Source organism: Paramormyrops kingsleyae, chromosome 1 (genome assembly GCF_048594095.1).
Source record: "Paramormyrops kingsleyae isolate MSU_618 chromosome 1, PKINGS_0.4, whole genome shotgun sequence".
NCBI classification, from domain to species: domain Eukaryota; kingdom Metazoa; phylum Chordata; class Actinopteri; order Osteoglossiformes; family Mormyridae; genus Paramormyrops; species Paramormyrops kingsleyae.
The window spans coordinates 36780512-36798147 of NC_132797.1; the positions used below are offsets into that span (position 1 = coordinate 36780512).

The window sequence follows — 17636 nt, forward strand, 5'->3', positions numbered from 1 at the left end:
CATTGACTGTTTGGCCAGCAGTCTGTGATAAGGCTAGGGAGCCATTCAAAGAAACGCTTTAATCTTTCTCAAAAGTGACTGCTGTTTTGAGTGCCCACATAGAATACAGGTAGCACATACTTTTACATTCTTGAATTCTTTTTCATTCCTCCTTCCCTATTGATCCTTATTGAATTGTCCAAAATTCCACATCACCTTGTTATTCTTTCTAGCCCCTGCCAGCCAGGACAACAGCACGTCTTTCTTTTTATTCTTTAAGTTTTACTTAGATGCTAGAACAGGGGGGGCGAACCAGATCCAAGGTGAGCTGCTGTGGGTGCGGGTTTTTGAGATGACCTTTCAATCAGCCAATAACAGTGGGTCCACAGGACTGGAGTTGAGAACCGCTGCTTTATTATTGGCTGACAGAGGTCATCCCAAAAAGCTGCACCCACAGTGGCCCTCCATGGATCAGGTCTGCCATCCCTGTGCGAGGAGGATTCAATGCAGTAGAGGATTTTGGACTAATATGACACACATAGTCCAAGTTTATATGCAATTTACTACTGTGCCACCAGTTCAGATATAAAAATCCTGAATAGGTCCCATCATTTCCAGAAAAGGATTGTTCTGAGGCCTCAATCTAAAGCCCTGTTTATCAAACAAAGACTGCACACCCAAATGAATGGTACTGCGCAGAGAATGAAACATTGTTCAAAGACGCCTTGTGTCAGCAAGGAAACATCCGAGTGTGTTGAACAGGCCCTTCGGTGTCAAAGACATGTATAAGTTAAACAAATTTGTTACATGATTAGTGTTTATTTAAAATACTCCATCTGCAAATGATTTCATTTAAAAACAAATTTCACAGCTATTAGCCTACATAGTAAGCAAAAAAAAGAAAGAAAAAGAACAAAACACAAAACCCTGACTCATTCTTTGTCTCTAAGTAGATGCTTTTCGCCACAACGCTTAGAGCAGCGAATCTCTTGCTGACAAAATGTCTCTGGCATGGAGTGAGCAGGAAGGCCGTCTCTGCGCCAGATGAGGTCACATGTATACTGTCGGGTGTGTGCGCTCCTCCTGCTACGACAGCACGGCGTTGGAGCGCCGCATGCCCACCAGGTTGTCGGCGCTGAAGGACCTCCGCATCGCTGCTTTGCTCAGGTCCTTGTACTTGTCCTCACAAAGCCTGGAGATGGCCTGAATGCAGAAATACAGCACAACCGAAGAATCAGCAGGTGGGATGTGATAAACCCCCACCCCACTGCATCCCTCTTCCCAACATCCCTTCCACTGGAAGGATATTTTTTCTAATCAAAGGCACAGTTGTTCAATGACCAAAGACATGACATTTACATTTATTTATGCATTACAGGATTTTACCCAAAGCACTGTAACAGTGGGAAAAGCTTGGGATCTCAGGGATTGGTCCCTAACCTGGCTGCACATCACCAATGACGACAACTAGAGAGACCTTGGCAGCTAACAGGCATTCTTCAACATAGTATATATAGAGAATAATGGTGCTTTTTCACTGGCATACAGGAACCAGGTCGTACCCGAGCCATATACCACGGAGAGACACTAACTACACGGTTCCATTTTCAACTGCAGAAGGATTTGCTAGGTAAAGGTGTTACTGGATTTGGACAGCAACAGCAAAGAGATGCTTGTTTACTGTTCACATGGAGTATATAATGAGTTACTATGTGCTAATTTCCACCACTACGTCTTTGACACGTGTTACGTTAGCATCAAATGTCGGCGGAATTAGCACTAGCTTACGTAAATTTGTATTATTAATCCATTCCATTCAGCCGTTGTATAGCACTTCTTCCACCTCGCAGGTTATCAGGAATGCATCAATACAACCAGCTTGTTAGTCACGCTTTTGGCCCTGCTAGTAAGCGGTGCTGTGTCAGTGCGGCTCAGGTACGGCTCACACAATTTACAATGGAAAAGTCTCTTTGTGGGTCAGGTATGGCTTGGTTCTTGGTGACAGAGGAAAAGCGTCATAAGTCTCAAAAATATCTCTAATATCTCTGGCAATGTTCTACTCATTTTTCTTCTTACTCAACACATACCTAATCATTATACTTTAATTGGCATGATTGCAAGCAGCATAGTGGACATAAAAGTTGCAAAGGTATTTTGATGTTCTCATAAGCAAAGCATTAGGACTGTTATTCAAGATATAGGACAGGACATAGAGGTCACATGATATATCCGCCAGCTGATTAAATACCAAAGCCTCCTGACCTCTAGTTTCTGGGCTCGGTCTTTGCTCAGGGGCTCCAAAGGGAAGCTTAGGTTATTGTCGTCGGCCAGGGAGCGCAGGTCAAAGTAATACTTGGCGTAGACACTGGCTGGGACATTGATATTGAACTGAAGCAGCTCCAGGAAGTGCCTCTCCATCTCGTTCCTGAGAGAACAGAGCGAGACACCACTATGCAAAGCCCACTCCAAACACAATATGCCTGCAGAAGAGGCAGGACACACTGCAAAACTGCTCTGGGGGACCCATCCTTACCGTAAGGATAAAGGCAAAATTGACATTAAGACCAAAGAGTGGATAAGATTATAACTTCAGCACGGACAGAAATGTACAGCAGTGTTTTAACACATATGATTCGCTGGACGTAGGAATTTATTATATAGTGACAATATCTTGCAATATGTAACTTGCCAAACAGAATTAAATTACAAATAATGACATAATATCATGAAACATTTCAAGAATTACCTGTCAGAAAAGAATTTTTCAAAAAAGCTTTAAACAGTTTTAGGAAGTTGTGACTGTTCACTTATGGTTAAAATTTTAAATAGGATGATGAGGAACCTGGATGGTCACTTTTAAAACAAAGTTGAAAGATCAATAAATATCTTTCAATTTGGGTCATAGAACAATATGCATAAAATCTTCACATTTAGAGAACAATCCATCTTCCCAAGTGAGGTTACGGTACTTTCTAGAAAGGATGCAGGCAGGAATATTGATAGAGGCTCTCCAAAAGGTACAGGCTGAGGGTGTGCTGGGAGCCCACTGCCCTGATAGCGAGGGGGGGGGGGGGGAGAGATGGTCGGTCGCTAGGGGCAACTAATGGAGTGGCTGGGAGCCATGGCATTATCCTAGAGGGACAAGAGCACTCAAGCAGGCCCAGGCGCATCTTACAAAAATGGTTTCAATAAAGGGAATGAAAATAATGAAAATAAACCTGCACGCCTGTGATGTGGAAAGCTGGGGGACATGTCTGCGGACAGGCGAACCGACACAAGCTAATCACACTGGACCGTCCAGGTTGCCTATAAAAGGAGCGAATCTCGGGGATATGCCGTCTGTAACCAGCTCAGAGGGAAGGCTTCAAAAATCTAATTTCTTCAGATAGCTTAGTGCCCAGCCTCAATGAGTACGCTCATCCGCTACAGAAAATGAAAGGGAGGAAGCTGTATGACCAGCTCCAGGAGTGATACTCAGTATCTCACACTCAAAACTGAGTAGTAACAAAAGAGTAAAAACCTGTCATCTGACTAAAATAACTATTGTACAAGGAACAGCCTTTGATTACACAGGCTCTTCAATGATGACACTGGTGCGGTATCATTACGGTTAAGAGTCACAATGAATGGAGACGGCAGACAACAATGGCCACTCACATGTCCTCCACGGTGATGTCCTTAAGAATCTGGCAGTAATCCACGTTCCACACGGCCTGGTCGTCCCACACCTTGGAGGCCAGCAGGATGGCCCCCAGCACGATGCGCTTCCAGTTGCAGGGGCAGATGTCCATCTCAGCGTAGGTCAGCAGACGCTCCAGGTACACCTGATAGAAATAATGAGCCATTCACCTTCAAGAGGAGCGGCAAAAAGAGCAACCTTCACCAGATTCAAGATTATGAAAATTCTAGTTCAATGAAGAGGAATGGGCACTGGCACTAATATCGCCACAATGTACAGCTAGACCTGTCAAAACATTCTAAACTCCATTTAATCTTTAGAAAACTGCACCCACAAGGTTTGTGTAGCTTAGTTCTTTCCCTGTTCCACCACAAATGATTCAGTTCTAGAGCTGTGTGGTAATTAGCACAAGGAGGAGCAAGGAGTTGAATCTGGTGTGTTAAATGAGGGGAAACCCATAAATGTGCAGGGCTCCGGCCCTCCAGGACTGGAGTTTGACACCCCAGATCAAAGACGACACAAATGCAACTGACGACTCATTAATGTTATTCTTTCTGGATCTAAATGAATATGAAGACACAGAGCAACATTACACTCACCAGAGTGACAATGGCACACTCAGCAGTCAGCTGGGCGGCACTGAAGAGCGTCCGGACGAAACGGTAGATTAGCTTGTGGTCAGGATCAATCCGGGAGTAGTTGTCTGGGACCTGCTCTCTCTGCAAGGCAGTTGCCCTAGTCAGCCTCCCATAACAGTTTTACCATCAATAAACTGGTTCCCGGATATTTTGACTATTGAATTGCTTATAACCTTCTCCCTAAATCTTTAGCCTCAAAACATCACTAGGATGCTGAGGGAGTCATGATCCAATACTGCCACCTAGAGGACAAGTTTCATAACACATCCATAACACTGTATTGGGCTTTCATATGTCGCAGAGTACAAGACAAGGAGACCACCCACACACACACACACACACACACACACACACACACACACACACACACACACTATATGGTTTAATGTGTTTTGGTCGCTACAGTTTTGCCACATGCTCTAGAAACTGAGTCATTCAACAATAACTTTAGTCTTTTTTTCCAGAATCAAAAATGTGTCCAGACAGCTGAATGGGTTCTTTATTGTTGAGGGAGCAATTTGCTGTCAACAATACATGCACCCTCCATTTCCTCATAGGGGGGGGGGGGTGTCGTTTATTATGTAAATTACAGCAAACTGTCACATTTTTAGGAAGTAAATATGAATTAAAATGAATTGGGGACTTTAAATCTAAGATTTTTCATGTGTTAGTAATACATTAGCAACATATTTTTGGGTGTCACAGATATTAATGTGTTGTGACATCACCATTTAAACCTTGATATAGAATAGCAGCAAACCATCCATTTCCTGAAACCGCTTGTCCTATTCAGGGTTGCGGGGGGGTCCGGAGCCTATCTCAGAGGCAGGGAACAACCCAGGGTGGGGTACCAACCAATCACAGGGCACACACACATCATTCACACCCACGGACAGTCTGGTAACTCCAATCAGCCTCGGCGTGCTTTTGGACCGTGGGGGGAAACCAGAGTACCCGAAAGAAACCCCACGACAACATGGGGAGAACATGCAAACTCCACACACATGGATCTATGGCAGAGACTCAAACACTGGTCCCAGAGGTGTGGGGCAACAGTGCTAACTATTGCTCCAACAGCACTAATGATACAACTATTTCAGAATTTCTATCATGGTATACAGTCATCCCATGGCGACCAGTCTTAGCAGAAGAGATAATATGTGATAAGTCAGCAGAGGGGAACAAAAGACACTCCCTTCCTACTGAACACAGACATCATGCAATTAACGTTTGGTAGAATGTTATGAAGTTTTTAATTGTGGCTAATATGGAAGTAATATATAGAAGTCACCGTTCAGATAGCATTATAACACAAGGCAGGAAGCAATGCGGCAAGAGCAGAAGCCAGAGAGGACCGTAGGTAACAAAAGCTGCTGTTTAACTAATGCAATGCACTACTCAAAAGAAGCTCTCTTGAAAGTATGCTGTTATCAGTCTGTATCAAAGATAACACAGAATTTTGTTTCCCTGCGGAAGTCTAAGCTGGGGGCTGCTTCTTCAGTTAGCGCGAATGATTGTGTGTAAAGAGCTCCCCCCGGATCGCATGCTGCTCCTCCTGAGACATGCGGCACTTACTGATAATGGATGAATCTTCTCATCAAAGATGTCCAGCGATCTGTCCGAGTCCCTGAGGGCAAAAGACCAACAGAGAAGTTTGGGGACCACACAGGGAATTTTCGGCTCAGCCAGACTTCTTAACGTTTCATCTATTAACACTGCAAAATACCTCAGGCTATAAAGAAAGCACGTTTGGCACGATGCATCATTTTGCATGCAGATTCACTGTGAAATAGTCTGATGTCTTGTTTGACAGCTGATAACATGCTGATATTTTTTAAATGCAAAGAGGAAAAACATACCTGTTCTTTATGTGATAGTATATTGCTAGTGTAACACTGAAAAACAAAGAATGGAAGAAAACATCTCAATTACTCAAGAATTATTCTAACACTGGCAAAAACTACAGAGCATTATACTTGAAAGCCACAAGATAGCTAAACCCACTTGGTATTTGAAGTTTCCTCAAGTGTTGGCAACACTAGCCAAAATTTTGCAGAGATGACTGAATGAAATGGTCTCGCTCGTATCAGTAATGTGGCTGCAGTGTAAAAATGTCACTCCTCTCACCGACAACTGATTATTTTCAAACTGGGTTACTGATGTTGGACGTGATGTATGACAAGTTTAACTTAATTTGAGGAACACAGATTTGGTGCAATGTGTGTGTGTGTGTGTGTGTGTGTATATATATATATCCATCCCTGTTTCACCAGTGTTTAGCTGACACTTTTCTACATGTTTTCGTGAGCCTGTATGGTTGGTGGTTGGAACCAGCTATAAGATTAAGCTCTGCTTCTTGGAATTTTCTCTGCTATCTGTCATCTGGCAGTTCTTCCTGTAGCTGCCTTTGGTAGTGGTCTGACAAGCCCCCCAGCCACAGTCCCCCTTTCTGAACAGCTGGTCGAATGTACTCACCATTTGATTGTGCTTTTTAAATTTGGTTGGCTTACAGTACTGTCATCAATGAATATGGTGGAACAGGAGCTGTATTTCTTCGAAAGGAGCCCTGGAGACACCTAGACAATGGCCATTGTTAGCGATAGCTTACATCAACATCAGAAGACCATATATGTTTATTCAGATTAACCAAAACTGCAATAAGGATCTCCAACCTAGCTTATAAAGGCAGAATGTGTTTATTTAGCTAAATAATTAACAGCAACTCTTATAATCCATAACGATAAAACAGATTTAGACATGCACCAAACAAATGTGGAACATACATTTTTGCAGTGACAATGTCAAAGAACTTATAGATTTTCTTGCTTCTGTTGAACAGCTGCACAAGTGACTACAGACTGACAAGTTAACAGCTAAAACCCCTAATGACATATTGATATAATAAGTGGGTAAATTCCTGAGATGGGCTGGTCCGTTGATCTTTAGTAGACCTTTACGGAAACGGTGTACGTAACATTAGTTTAGCATTAAAGTCTAAAAAAAAAAAACAATTGTGTTCTGAACATGTTAAGGAAGGAATACATGAACATTACATTAGACATTTAATTGTTCCTAGCATAAGATAATGATTTATTGGAAAGCTTCACAAGCTCAGAAGTTTCTCAGTACTGCCTTCAAGCTGCATATCACAACAGCACACAAAAGTCTCTATAGTAAGAAATATGTCACCTTGAAATCAGCCTATAGAGGATTATTGGAACAATGGACACAAACAGATGGAGACTTACCAAAGCATCTATAACAAAAGACCCACACGACTGTAAATGCCACTCTCACAACTTTAACAGTTTGCCATTCTGAGGTCCCCCCCCCCCCCCCCCCGCCACTGCCAAACAAACGTGATGAGGAAAGGTTATTTGAGCTAAATCTGTTCAGCCTCAAGCAAAGGAGACTGAGGGGGGACATGATCCAGGTCTATAAGATTCTAAGAGGTTCGGATGCTGTTCAACCGAATAGTTACTTCAGCATTAGTTCAAATACAAGAACTCATGGCCATAGGTGGAAATTAGCAGGAGAATATTTCAAACTGGATTTAAGGAAGCACTTCTTTACACAGCGTGTAGTCAGAGTATGGAATAGTCTTCCTGATAACGTAGTGCAAGCTGAATCCTTGGGTTCCTTTAAATCAGAGCTAGATAAGATTTTAACAAGTCTGAGCTATTAGTTAAGTTCTCCCCAAGCGAGCTCGATGGGCCGAATGGCCTCCTCTCGTTTGTATAGTTCTTATGTTCTTATGTTCTAACAAACAATGTACAGAATCCTGCCCTTTCACACTGCCCTTATGTGTACACCACAAAATAAAAATAACTGCTCTTCACTGTTTTGCAGTAGACAATGAATATATGCACAGAAAAAAATGTCCAGTTCCTTACATGGTTTATGTGATTGCTTTTCCTTTTATCCCGCACTGAAAAGAAAAGGAGGGAGGAAAAAGACTTATCAGTCCAATTCCAGTCACATTAAGCAAATGTCACAGAATAATCTGCATGGTCTGTGAGACCAAAAATCACATGACACTTTTCAAACAAAAATTCACATGACACGTCTAACGTACAGACTAGCCAAGTAACAATTTCTGCCAGCTTATCTTGTGTTTTGTTCCGTTAAAATGTCTTTACACAGTGAATGCACCAATAGCCAATCAGCTTCCTGCCACAAGGTCACATGCCAGCTCAAGGCATCCTATGCTCCAGTTCTGGTGATAAGCCCACAAACCATTTAAATCAGGGGTGTCAGACTCATTTAACACACCTGATTCAACACCTTGTGCTAGTTATCATACAGCTCTTGAGCTGAATCATTTGTGGTGGAACAAGAAAATAACTAAAGCTACACAGGGCTCCGGCCCTGCAGGAACGGAGTTTGACACCCGTAATTTAAATTTGCCATTCCTGGAGCGCAAGTCAGTTCCTGCTATTTTGTGCCTGTACCCAGACTATAAAACACAATGGGCCTGATAATGTGCTATCTACACCATCCATGAAGGACTTCATTTAGAAAACTTTTGTCAATGTTGTAAAACAGGAAACAAATGCCTTACAGCAGAACTGTCCTGTGGCACACTCACCGTCGGTCTGCGACTTGCTGAGGAAAATGGTACTGGCCCGGGCATGGTCAGAAGGGTTGGACTCAAAAGCTAGATCTGAAAATCAGACAGAATATGTCAGTAATTCACTAGTACACATTCCTAGTACACTAGTACATATATGTAAGGTTTGCTGAACAGCTATGGGCCTACCATTTACCAATAAAAATACAATGCTTAAAAAAATTAAAGGAACACTTTGAAAACACATCAGATCTCAATGGGGAAAAAAATCATGCTGGATATTTATACTGATATGGACTGGGTAATGTGTTAGAAACAAAAGTATGCCAGATTGTTTGATGGAAATGAAAATTTTCAACTTACAGTGGGGCGAATTCAAAGACACCTCAAAAATCACAATGAAAAAATGATGCGGCAGGCGAGCGTAGGGACCAGTCAATGGTATCAATTCCTTCATCCTCCAGGAACTGCCTGCATACTCTCACCCCATGAGGCCGGGAACCCAGGACCCACTGCACCAGCATAGGGTCTGACAATGGTTTTCAAGGATTTCATCCCGATATCGAACGGCAGTCAAGGTGCTGTTGTCTAGCCTGTAGAGGTCTGTGCGTCCCTCCATGGATATGCCTCCCCTGACCATCACTGACCCACCACCAAACCGGTCATGCTGAACAATGTTACAGGCAGCATAATGTTCTCCACAGCTTCTCGAGACCGTTTAATGTCTGTCACATGTGCTTAGCGTGAACCTGCTCTCATCTGTGAAAAGCACCGGGTGCCAGTGGCAGACCTGCCAATTCCGGTATTCTACTGCAAATACCAATCGAGCTCCACGGTGCCAGGCAGTGAGCACAGGGCCCACTAGAGGACATTGGGCCCTCAGGCCACCCTCATGAAGTCTGCTTTTGATTGTTTGGTCAGAGACATTCACACCAGTGGCCTGCTGGAGGTCATTTTGTAGGGCTCTGGCAGTGCTCATCCTGTTCCTCCTTGCACAAAGGAGCAGATACCGGTCCTGCTGATGGGTTAAGGACCTTCTACGGCCCTGTCCAGCTCTCCTAGAGTAACTGCCTGTCTCCTGGAATCTCCTCCATATCATTGAGACTGTACTGGGAGACACCTACTGTGGCCAAATGCAAAACTAGTGAAAAAAGGCCAGTGGCCTTCACCTGTTTCGGGGGTCGTCTTATTGATCCCCTCTGGTGCACCTGTTGTTTCCTTAACACCAAAGCAGCTGAAACTGATTAACAACCCCCTTTGCTTCTTAACTGACCAGATCAATATCCCAGAAGTTTAATTACCTTGATGCTATACTCTGATTAAAAAGTGTCCCTTTCATTTATTTGAGCAGTGTATAATATCTTTAACTCAAATACTTAATTTGGAAACTGCTTTCGATTAGACCAAAACAATAAAGTTGGGTTTAAAATGCTCAGAGAAATTCTAACATGGGCTATAGCTTAATTAAAACTATGTTAATATAATAATTTCAATATAGTCCCCAAGACAAGCATTGAAAAACAATTAAAGGTAACAACTGAAGAACAAGGATATACTTGTTAATGCGTTAAATTATGAGATCTCCCATTTCGTCCATTAGCCACAGCCGGGCATTTAAATCCAATCCTTTTTCTTGTTTTAAAATAAAATTCATCAGAAACTGCTGTGCTTAGACAACTATGGAACATGACATTGTAACTGGATAGTTCACAGAGGTAAAAGCAAAACCCTTTTAAATGCACAACTCCAGCTAAAGTTACAACACTTAATTTCTTAACATGAAATAATGGTTAACCACAAGCCACAGTCCTGCTGCAGAATGTCAGTCTTTAATAGTTTGTTAAATAGTCTCTAACCTGAGCAAATGAAGCAAAGAATCATGTCAATGCCCAGTTTTCCAGTCCCTTGGGACGATGTTCCAACCAAACCCTATATTTTTGTATTATACTACATTAAATACACACACACTTATACATATTAAATAAATAAATATATGTGTGTGTGTGTGTGTGTGTGCGCGCGCACACACACATTATATATATATATATATATATATATTCAAATTTGTAACTAGTTACCTAAAACTATTAGGATACATAGCAGTCTAACTTCCTTTCTGAGGCCCAATAATGGGCAGTGAACAGTGAGTGTGATTCTCGGCACCCCCCTGCTATGGGACACTAAGATCCGGGTGTAGTCTGTCCCCTAATTCATTCACACTGGGGCAGGAAAACCGGAACAATCAGCTCTTTGTCGGCAGCTGGCACAGAACATGGAGACCCTTTGCCCCCACGGCTGCGTGCCACGCACTGGCACGCCTTCTGGGGGAGGCTGGTAAGAGCTCGGCACAAGAATAGGGAGTGTGTCAGCCTCCCGCTGAACAAGCCATCCACCCGAGACAGGCCGGCCCCGGTCCTCCGTCACACCGAAGGCCACCTCCTCACACGAGCCACAATCATTTTCACCAAGACCCCTCCCATCAGGCACCGTCAATCATCCCCATCCAGCATTCCAATCGCTTCTGCCCATGCTGGGAATTTCTATTTACTGCTGTGGTTTGACGACAAGAAGAGATAATGCCAGAGGTAGGGGGGCCTCGCAGCAGGCATACTCTGAGTGTGCTGCAGAGTCACCAGCATGCAGCACCCAAATATGCCCCTACCTGCCCTCAGATATAAGCCAGTGAGTGGGATAATGTATTTGTCTTATGAGTTATGAGGATTAGACTTTAACTACTGCATCACCTATCAATATGTACTCAAGAAAAGGGTCTGGGAAATTGTATAAGTGTGCTACAGTTACTGTAATATTAATGCATCCACCTTCTAATCCTGGCCAGGGTCACAGCAGGGGCCTGGAGCCTACCCCAGGCAGCAAAGGGCACAAGGTTGGGGCATACCCTAGTTGAGATGCTAATCCACAGTGACACACACACACACACTCACTATGGGCAATATATAGAAGCCAATTACCTGCATTGCATGTGTTTGGTCTGAGAGAAGCAACTGGATTACCCAGAGAAAACCAAGAGAGGATACAAAGTGCACACATGCAGAGCAGAGGCAGGATTTATCCCATCCCACTGCCAGAGGTCTGAGGGCCAAACCTGCGCCACAGTACCATCTAATACTGAACTCAATGTTAGGCAAACAAACTTGGAACTAGATTTGCAGTTATTTGGTTTTTTGTTTTTTTTTTAAACACATTAATACTGAAATGAATAATATTACATACAATACATAAAATCAATACTACTAGTCAACGAGAGGCACTGCCATTAAATTAGCCTAGATGCATGTCCTGGTCTCGTGAGAGATTGTCCAGTGGACAAAGCCAAGTCCCTGGGCACATGTTACCCATACTCCTATCCTGACTGCCTCTTGTAACCAAGGCCTCTAAAGCTCATGATGCAAACAAGGTTCTTCATACACCTTAAAGTACGTGGAGAGTGGAGACAGAGTTAACACAGACCAATTACAATGACTGTCAGTTTTTAAAATGCTATTATATAAAACTACAAAGCAAGTTACAAAAAAGAAACCCTGTATCAGGGCAGAATCTTAGTCTGTTACGTGAATTTCTATCAGTTCTAGATTAACAGTTTGAATTACTTTCTGGTTTGAACATCAGTACCCTTACAGAATAAATCATCCCAGAATAAATCATCCTATCAGGCACTAAAAATACTAGAGAGGATTTTTAGTGCTTCCTTGACTCAACAGGCAATAAAACAGGTGTTTTAGGAACAGGACAGTCATTTCAAACACTGCTTGCACATTCCACTGCGTAATAAAGAAGTTAACCCAGCTGTATTCTAGGCGTCTGGCTACTTCCTCAAACTCAACACTGCCTGTTTCACAGGAGCTGAGAACAAGGACTTAACATGACGTATGCATGTATGTACATGGAGGTGAACACAGGCCACATGCACAAGTTTATCTGAATGCTCAATGAGCATTTCTTACCAGTGTCAATTGAAAATAAGATCTTTTGTATGCATGAAAAACACTTTGCCACGAAAGCCTTGGTAGGCTAATATATGGAGCTAAAGAATTTCTTTTTAAATCTCATTGTGATCTGCATCTGGGCATATTAGTATGCCTGACTGTAGATGTTTTTTAGCGTTTGTCTGCCTCATCATTACGCAGTTTCAAGCGTAACTACTTTCAGATTTCAGCATACAGGTTAAATTACTGACACTGTGTCTATGTATGTGGGCATGTGTGCATTTCAGGCTGGGGGAGGATCGTGAGGGTAGGTCTGCAGACGGGACCCTTGGAAATGCCAAAGATAACTCAGATTCCTCTGTCATTCCCTAAGCAAACGGGCAACTTCTCCTGACTAGTAGAGCACAGGTTATCCTAGGATTCAGAGATGCACATTAACAGAAAGCTGCGTTTATGTCAGTTGGCTCTGAAGAGAAGATGCCATCAGGAAGTGACAGCGATAAAACATCTAAAGCAAAGCAAGAGTAACACAGGCCAGAATGTCCCATTAGACCCATCTTCTGTGAACAAGAAGAAAAAAACGTTCCAGATTTGCTCTCAGAGATATAACAGTACTGTGAGGTGGACATTGGAGATTGTGACATTTTATCTTTTTAGCTTGAATAACAGTTTCATAGGTTGCTGTAAATGCAAAACGCAAGTCGTTTTTCAGGTAACCGCTAAAAAAACAAGATGAAGAACGGCCTCTGTCAGAAAGAGGACACATACCGTCCGGCACCTCTCTGTCGCTGATGTGCTGCAGGTAGGGCCCGGTCGTGTCCTCGCTCAGGTCCGTGTTGGTCTGGTAGTCCTCCAGGCGCTCCTGTTGCCTGGAGATCTTCGGACTCCCGCCAGGAGACACGCAGCACGACAGTGTGTTCCCCATCTCCGATTAAAGGCGACGTTAGCTAGCAAATACACGCCGTGCGACCGTGTCAAGGCCCTCCGAACACTGGACAGGGATTACGGATTTACTTTGTCTAAAACATAAAGTATAAGGATGAAGACGACCCGTCTTCAAATCGTCAATTTAACGGAAACATGTAGGGTTCAACAGATGGAGAATACTGATACCATCGACCCTGGACGTTTTTACAAATAAGTTGCATTAATAAAAAGTTGCACGTCGTCTATCAGGGGCGTGCTCGGCTACACTGGGAAAAGCGCAGGATATGGGCGCTGCACTAGAAATACACAGTAGCTCATCTGACAGCTGCAAGGAGATGGCTACTCGCTAAATCAATGCTCGCCTAGGGTGTGCTCCCACTTGGCTAAAGCATGAAAAAGGAGCGACGGACAGTCCAGGCCGATTTAAAAGCAGCTCAAAAACTTCAAAACATTCGGAAATTCACCCATGTCTAGCTAAGTGAAACATCAGTAGCTAACCACAAAAAAAAACTGACGAATAAAAGGTGCATGTAGCTAGTCCACTGGTCCCTTAACTCAGTAAGCTAGCTAACCCAACATCAGTATCCGCTTGAGACTACCCTTACGCCAAACGCCACCAACAGTATTAGAAGGTTCTCAAAATGCAGCTCCAACTTCAGTTTCCTGATTAAAGTCTTTTAATGCTTATTTTCCGAGGTAGATCATCTTTCTCTCCCTTTGATATCCAGGATCATATACCAACTCTTTGCCCAGGCTTTGGGCCTAAATCACATAGCCTGCTTAGCCGCTCATTTTTTGTTTCGATTAAACTATGTAAGAGTTAATTGCCTGTTCGGCGTGGGCCTTTCCGAGATTCAGCTTTGGTTCCTAGCCCTGATACTGAAGATATTCCGCTATCCCCTCCTCCCCGTTGGCCAATTCAGCGATCTCCTCCCCGCCACCTCCGCCATCTGTTCCTCTCGCCGCTACCTGGCATGCACGCAAGGAACCACCCATGAGAAATCGCATCAGCTATCATTGGACGTGTAATCAAAACAAAGCGGCCGGTTGTATCCGATTGGTTAAACGTTTCATACGTTTCAGCAGTGCCCGCCTACCTACACATTTAGGGAATATCATTGGTCTCGAAAATTGAAAATCCATGAACGCCATTTTCTAACTGCAGAATCCCGAATGCCAATCATTTTGTATGACCTCTGGTAGCACATCACGATTTGCTTGCTGGGTGAATGAAAAGCATGGCGGAAACGGTGCTACTCATCTTGTAGTGAAAACCATCGGATTGTCATTTTACACTGAAGAAAAGTGCATATAACCGAAGTTTCAGTATGAAAAGCGCAAGGGGACTAAAACAATTTCCATCCTTATGTAGTTAAGGTGAAATCGAAACATTATTCTCAAAAATACAACTAACAATCGTAACCCATAAATATTTCTTCGGTATTAATAAAGAAAAAGTTAAGTTGTATAACTAATGTCTTGTGAAAACATCTAGATGCTGGTTGTTATTTCTACATATTAAATATGTACGTAAGACATCTATTTCTCATTTATATCAATTTTTCGACGCATATTTGAAAGTCTCGGACGGGCTCGTGGTTTTCATCGCGAGGTTTCAAACAACGCCAAAGGACCTGGTAATAAAGTTTTGGTAAGTTGGTTACTGTTAAAAGTATTTTAACTGGAGTGAAAGTACTTTGAAAATGTTATCAATTAAATCACTTAACTACACATATAATTCTTGCGTGCGTCATGATTAGGAAACAGCGCTTTTTAAAGGCAACGAGACCAAAAACTATGCTATGCACCATGCATTTTGGGACACTAAGTCAAGCTCATTTTCGTTCGACATTTAAAATTGATTTTATCCTTCTATCTTACAACCGCTCTTCTGTACAGGGATACATATTTCGAGATAATCTGAATTATGTTTTCTGCATGCACAGTGTACGGCGCAAATTTGCAACGGGAGGTATGGATATGATATAAAAAGAAACAGTTGACATGCATGTACCCATCCATCAAGATCCCTGTTTAGTGTATTCAAATGTATTTTATACAATGATGGGATTTATATACTGCAGTTGTGATTATTATGTACGACTATGTATTTGATTTTATTATCATTAATCGCTTTGGAATATTCCATACATTAAATAACAAGGTGCATTTTAAAAACCACCATGCTCTTCTCCTTCCAGCAAAGAAGTAATTTCCAAAGGGCTGTGATGGCTCTCGTCCCATATGAAAGGAACTCTATGCCAGCACTCTCCAAACTGCATGACGTCTCGGCTGAATTTCACTTTGCCAATCGTCGCCTGCGCCTATCTCAGGACTGGAACCGACTTGGGGTGGCCGCAGTGGTTTGGGATGCGGTTAGTTTTGGCCTTACTAATATTTAGTTTTGTTCTTTGCCAGTCATTGCACTTGGTGGTTTACTGTATGAAGCATTTGAGTGATTTTGCAGGTTGCTGTAACCTTACTTGTTTCTATTCATTGCATTACAGTTGTGATGTGTTTTTTCTTGTCTCATTTAAGGCTGTAGTGCTGTGTATGTACTTGGAGCTGGGACATATTGAGCTTTGGGGCAAAGTCGCCATTGAGCTAGGGGCAGGCACAGGGCTCGTGGGAATCGTGGCCGCGCTCCTTGGTAAGAATGGACAATGGAGACATTATGCTATGTGAATTTCTGTTACCAGGTAGTCTCTGTGCCGCATTTTATGAATTTTCTAACTTGATTGATCTCATCAGGTGCTAAGGTGACAATCACTGACCGAGCGCCAGCCATTGATTTTCTGTGCACCAACGTGAAGGAGAATATACCTCCAGAGCAACAGGGAGCAGCACTGGTAAAAGAACTAACTTGGGGAAAGAACTTAGAACTGTATCAGAAGGGAGGATATGACATTATCCTTGGAGCTGACATTGTATACCTGGAAGAGACCTTCTCTGCCCTGCTGCAGACTCTAGAGTACCTGAGCTCAGACAGGACTCTGGTACTGCTGGCTTGTAGGATCCGTTATGAGCGGGACCAGAAATTTTTGGATATGCTGCGTACACGCTTCATAGTCCAAGAGGTTCACTATGATGTTCAAAAAGATATACACATATACAAAGCTGTGAAGACCAAATACGAGTTATGACTGAGACAGTCAGTGTAAGTTTGAAGAGATAAATTCACACAAAAATCACTTTAAAAGCTATTTCAATGTAGCAGTATATGTATATAAGTATGTTACAGCATGATATATATGGTATAAAAAGCAGGAATATGTGTGCATGGAGAATTAGTATACTGCTGTCAGTGAAGAAAAGGGGTAAGATTATGTATAGTACGTGATGCAAAGAATTGTAAATGGAAAATTTGGTTATGTACAAATAAATGAAAAGTGGGGGGTACTATAGCCCCAGTTGGACATCTAAAAGCTGTATCCTACCTCCACTTTTAATCTCTTTTCTCAAATGGTCTGTGTAGAGATCTCCTTTTTGTGGTTCTGACCACCCTAAAGAATATAAAATCAATAACCAATTGTTCTGCATTGGAGTGAGTGACAGTACTGATTAACATAGAGGGTGTACCAGCAGGGGTTGGTAACTGCAGATGATTGCTCAGGGTATGTTCCAGTGCCACCAGAAGAACTTGCAGGCTGCATTTACATACTGCAACAAGACTGTTAAGATCCAATTCGAATATTTCATGCTTTTTCTGTATTACAAGTTGAATTTTCTTAATATTTACATTAAAAAATGAGTGTCTTTGATTGCATTATCTATAAATGCTTAGCAAAACTGGTTCAGCAATTCTTTTTTTTTAATTTAAAATTATTTATGCCTTAAACTAAGGTTCTCTTAAAGTTGTTTTCCAGGAGTTATGACTTCACATACACACTATATTC

General features: G+C 42.5%; 2 protein-coding genes across 3 annotated transcripts; one reads left to right on the top strand and one right to left on the bottom strand.

Annotated features, from left to right (window-relative positions):
• Positions 1-778: 778 nt before the first annotated feature.
• ccnyl1 (cyclin Y-like 1) lies at positions 779-14734 on the bottom strand. Its single transcript, XM_072715187.1, has 10 exons — positions 13582-14734; positions 8885-8959; positions 8190-8224; positions 6772-6872; positions 6156-6191; positions 5872-5923; positions 4258-4377; positions 3637-3803; positions 2242-2404; positions 779-1182 (listed from the first exon to the last, which is right to left on the bottom strand). The coding sequence occupies exons 1-10, from the start codon at positions 13736-13738 to the stop codon at positions 1066-1068; spliced, it is 1023 nt and encodes a 340-aa protein (XP_072571288.1). The 5' UTR covers positions 13739-14734; the 3' UTR covers positions 779-1065.
• Positions 14735-14917: 183 nt separating this feature from the next.
• On the top strand, positions 14918-17501 carry mettl21a (methyltransferase 21A, HSPA lysine). 2 transcript variants are annotated; one of them, XM_023826667.2, is made up of 5 exons: positions 14918-15117; positions 15322-15391; positions 15942-16115; positions 16279-16390; positions 16492-17501. In XM_023826667.2, the coding sequence occupies exons 3-5, from the start codon at positions 15969-15971 to the stop codon at positions 16881-16883; spliced, it is 651 nt and encodes a 216-aa protein (XP_023682435.1). In that variant the 5' UTR covers positions 14918-15117; positions 15322-15391; positions 15942-15968; the 3' UTR covers positions 16884-17501. The 2 variants fall into 2 exon arrangements, with proteins under 2 accessions (XP_023682435.1, XP_023682434.1); XM_023826666.2 differs by having other exon boundaries at positions 14918-15391.
• The last annotated feature ends 135 nt before the right edge of the window (positions 17502-17636 follow it).

Excerpts from the sequence above, each read along its gene's own strand:
- ccnyl1 (XM_072715187.1), bottom strand. The coding sequence starts at position 13,738 with ATGGGGAACACACTGTCGTGCTGCGTGTCTCCTGGCGGGAGTCCGAAG. Across the intron at positions 2,405-3,636 it reads GACATCACCGTGGAGGACAT|GAACGAGATGGAGAGGCACT; the intron begins GTGAGTGGCCAT and ends CTGTTCTCTCAG. Across the intron at positions 1,183-2,241 it reads ACCGAGCCCAGAAACTAGAG|GCCATCTCCAGGCTTTGTGA; the intron begins GTCAGGAGGCTT and ends TTCTGCATTCAG.
- mettl21a (XM_023826666.2), top strand. The coding sequence starts at position 15,969 with ATGGCTCTCGTCCCATATGAAAGGAACTCTATGCCAGCACTCTCCAAA. Across the intron at positions 16,116-16,278 it reads CCGCAGTGGTTTGGGATGCG|GCTGTAGTGCTGTGTATGTA; the intron begins GTTAGTTTTGGC and ends GTCTCATTTAAG. Across the intron at positions 16,391-16,491 it reads AATCGTGGCCGCGCTCCTTG|GTGCTAAGGTGACAATCACT; the intron begins GTAAGAATGGAC and ends TGATCTCATCAG.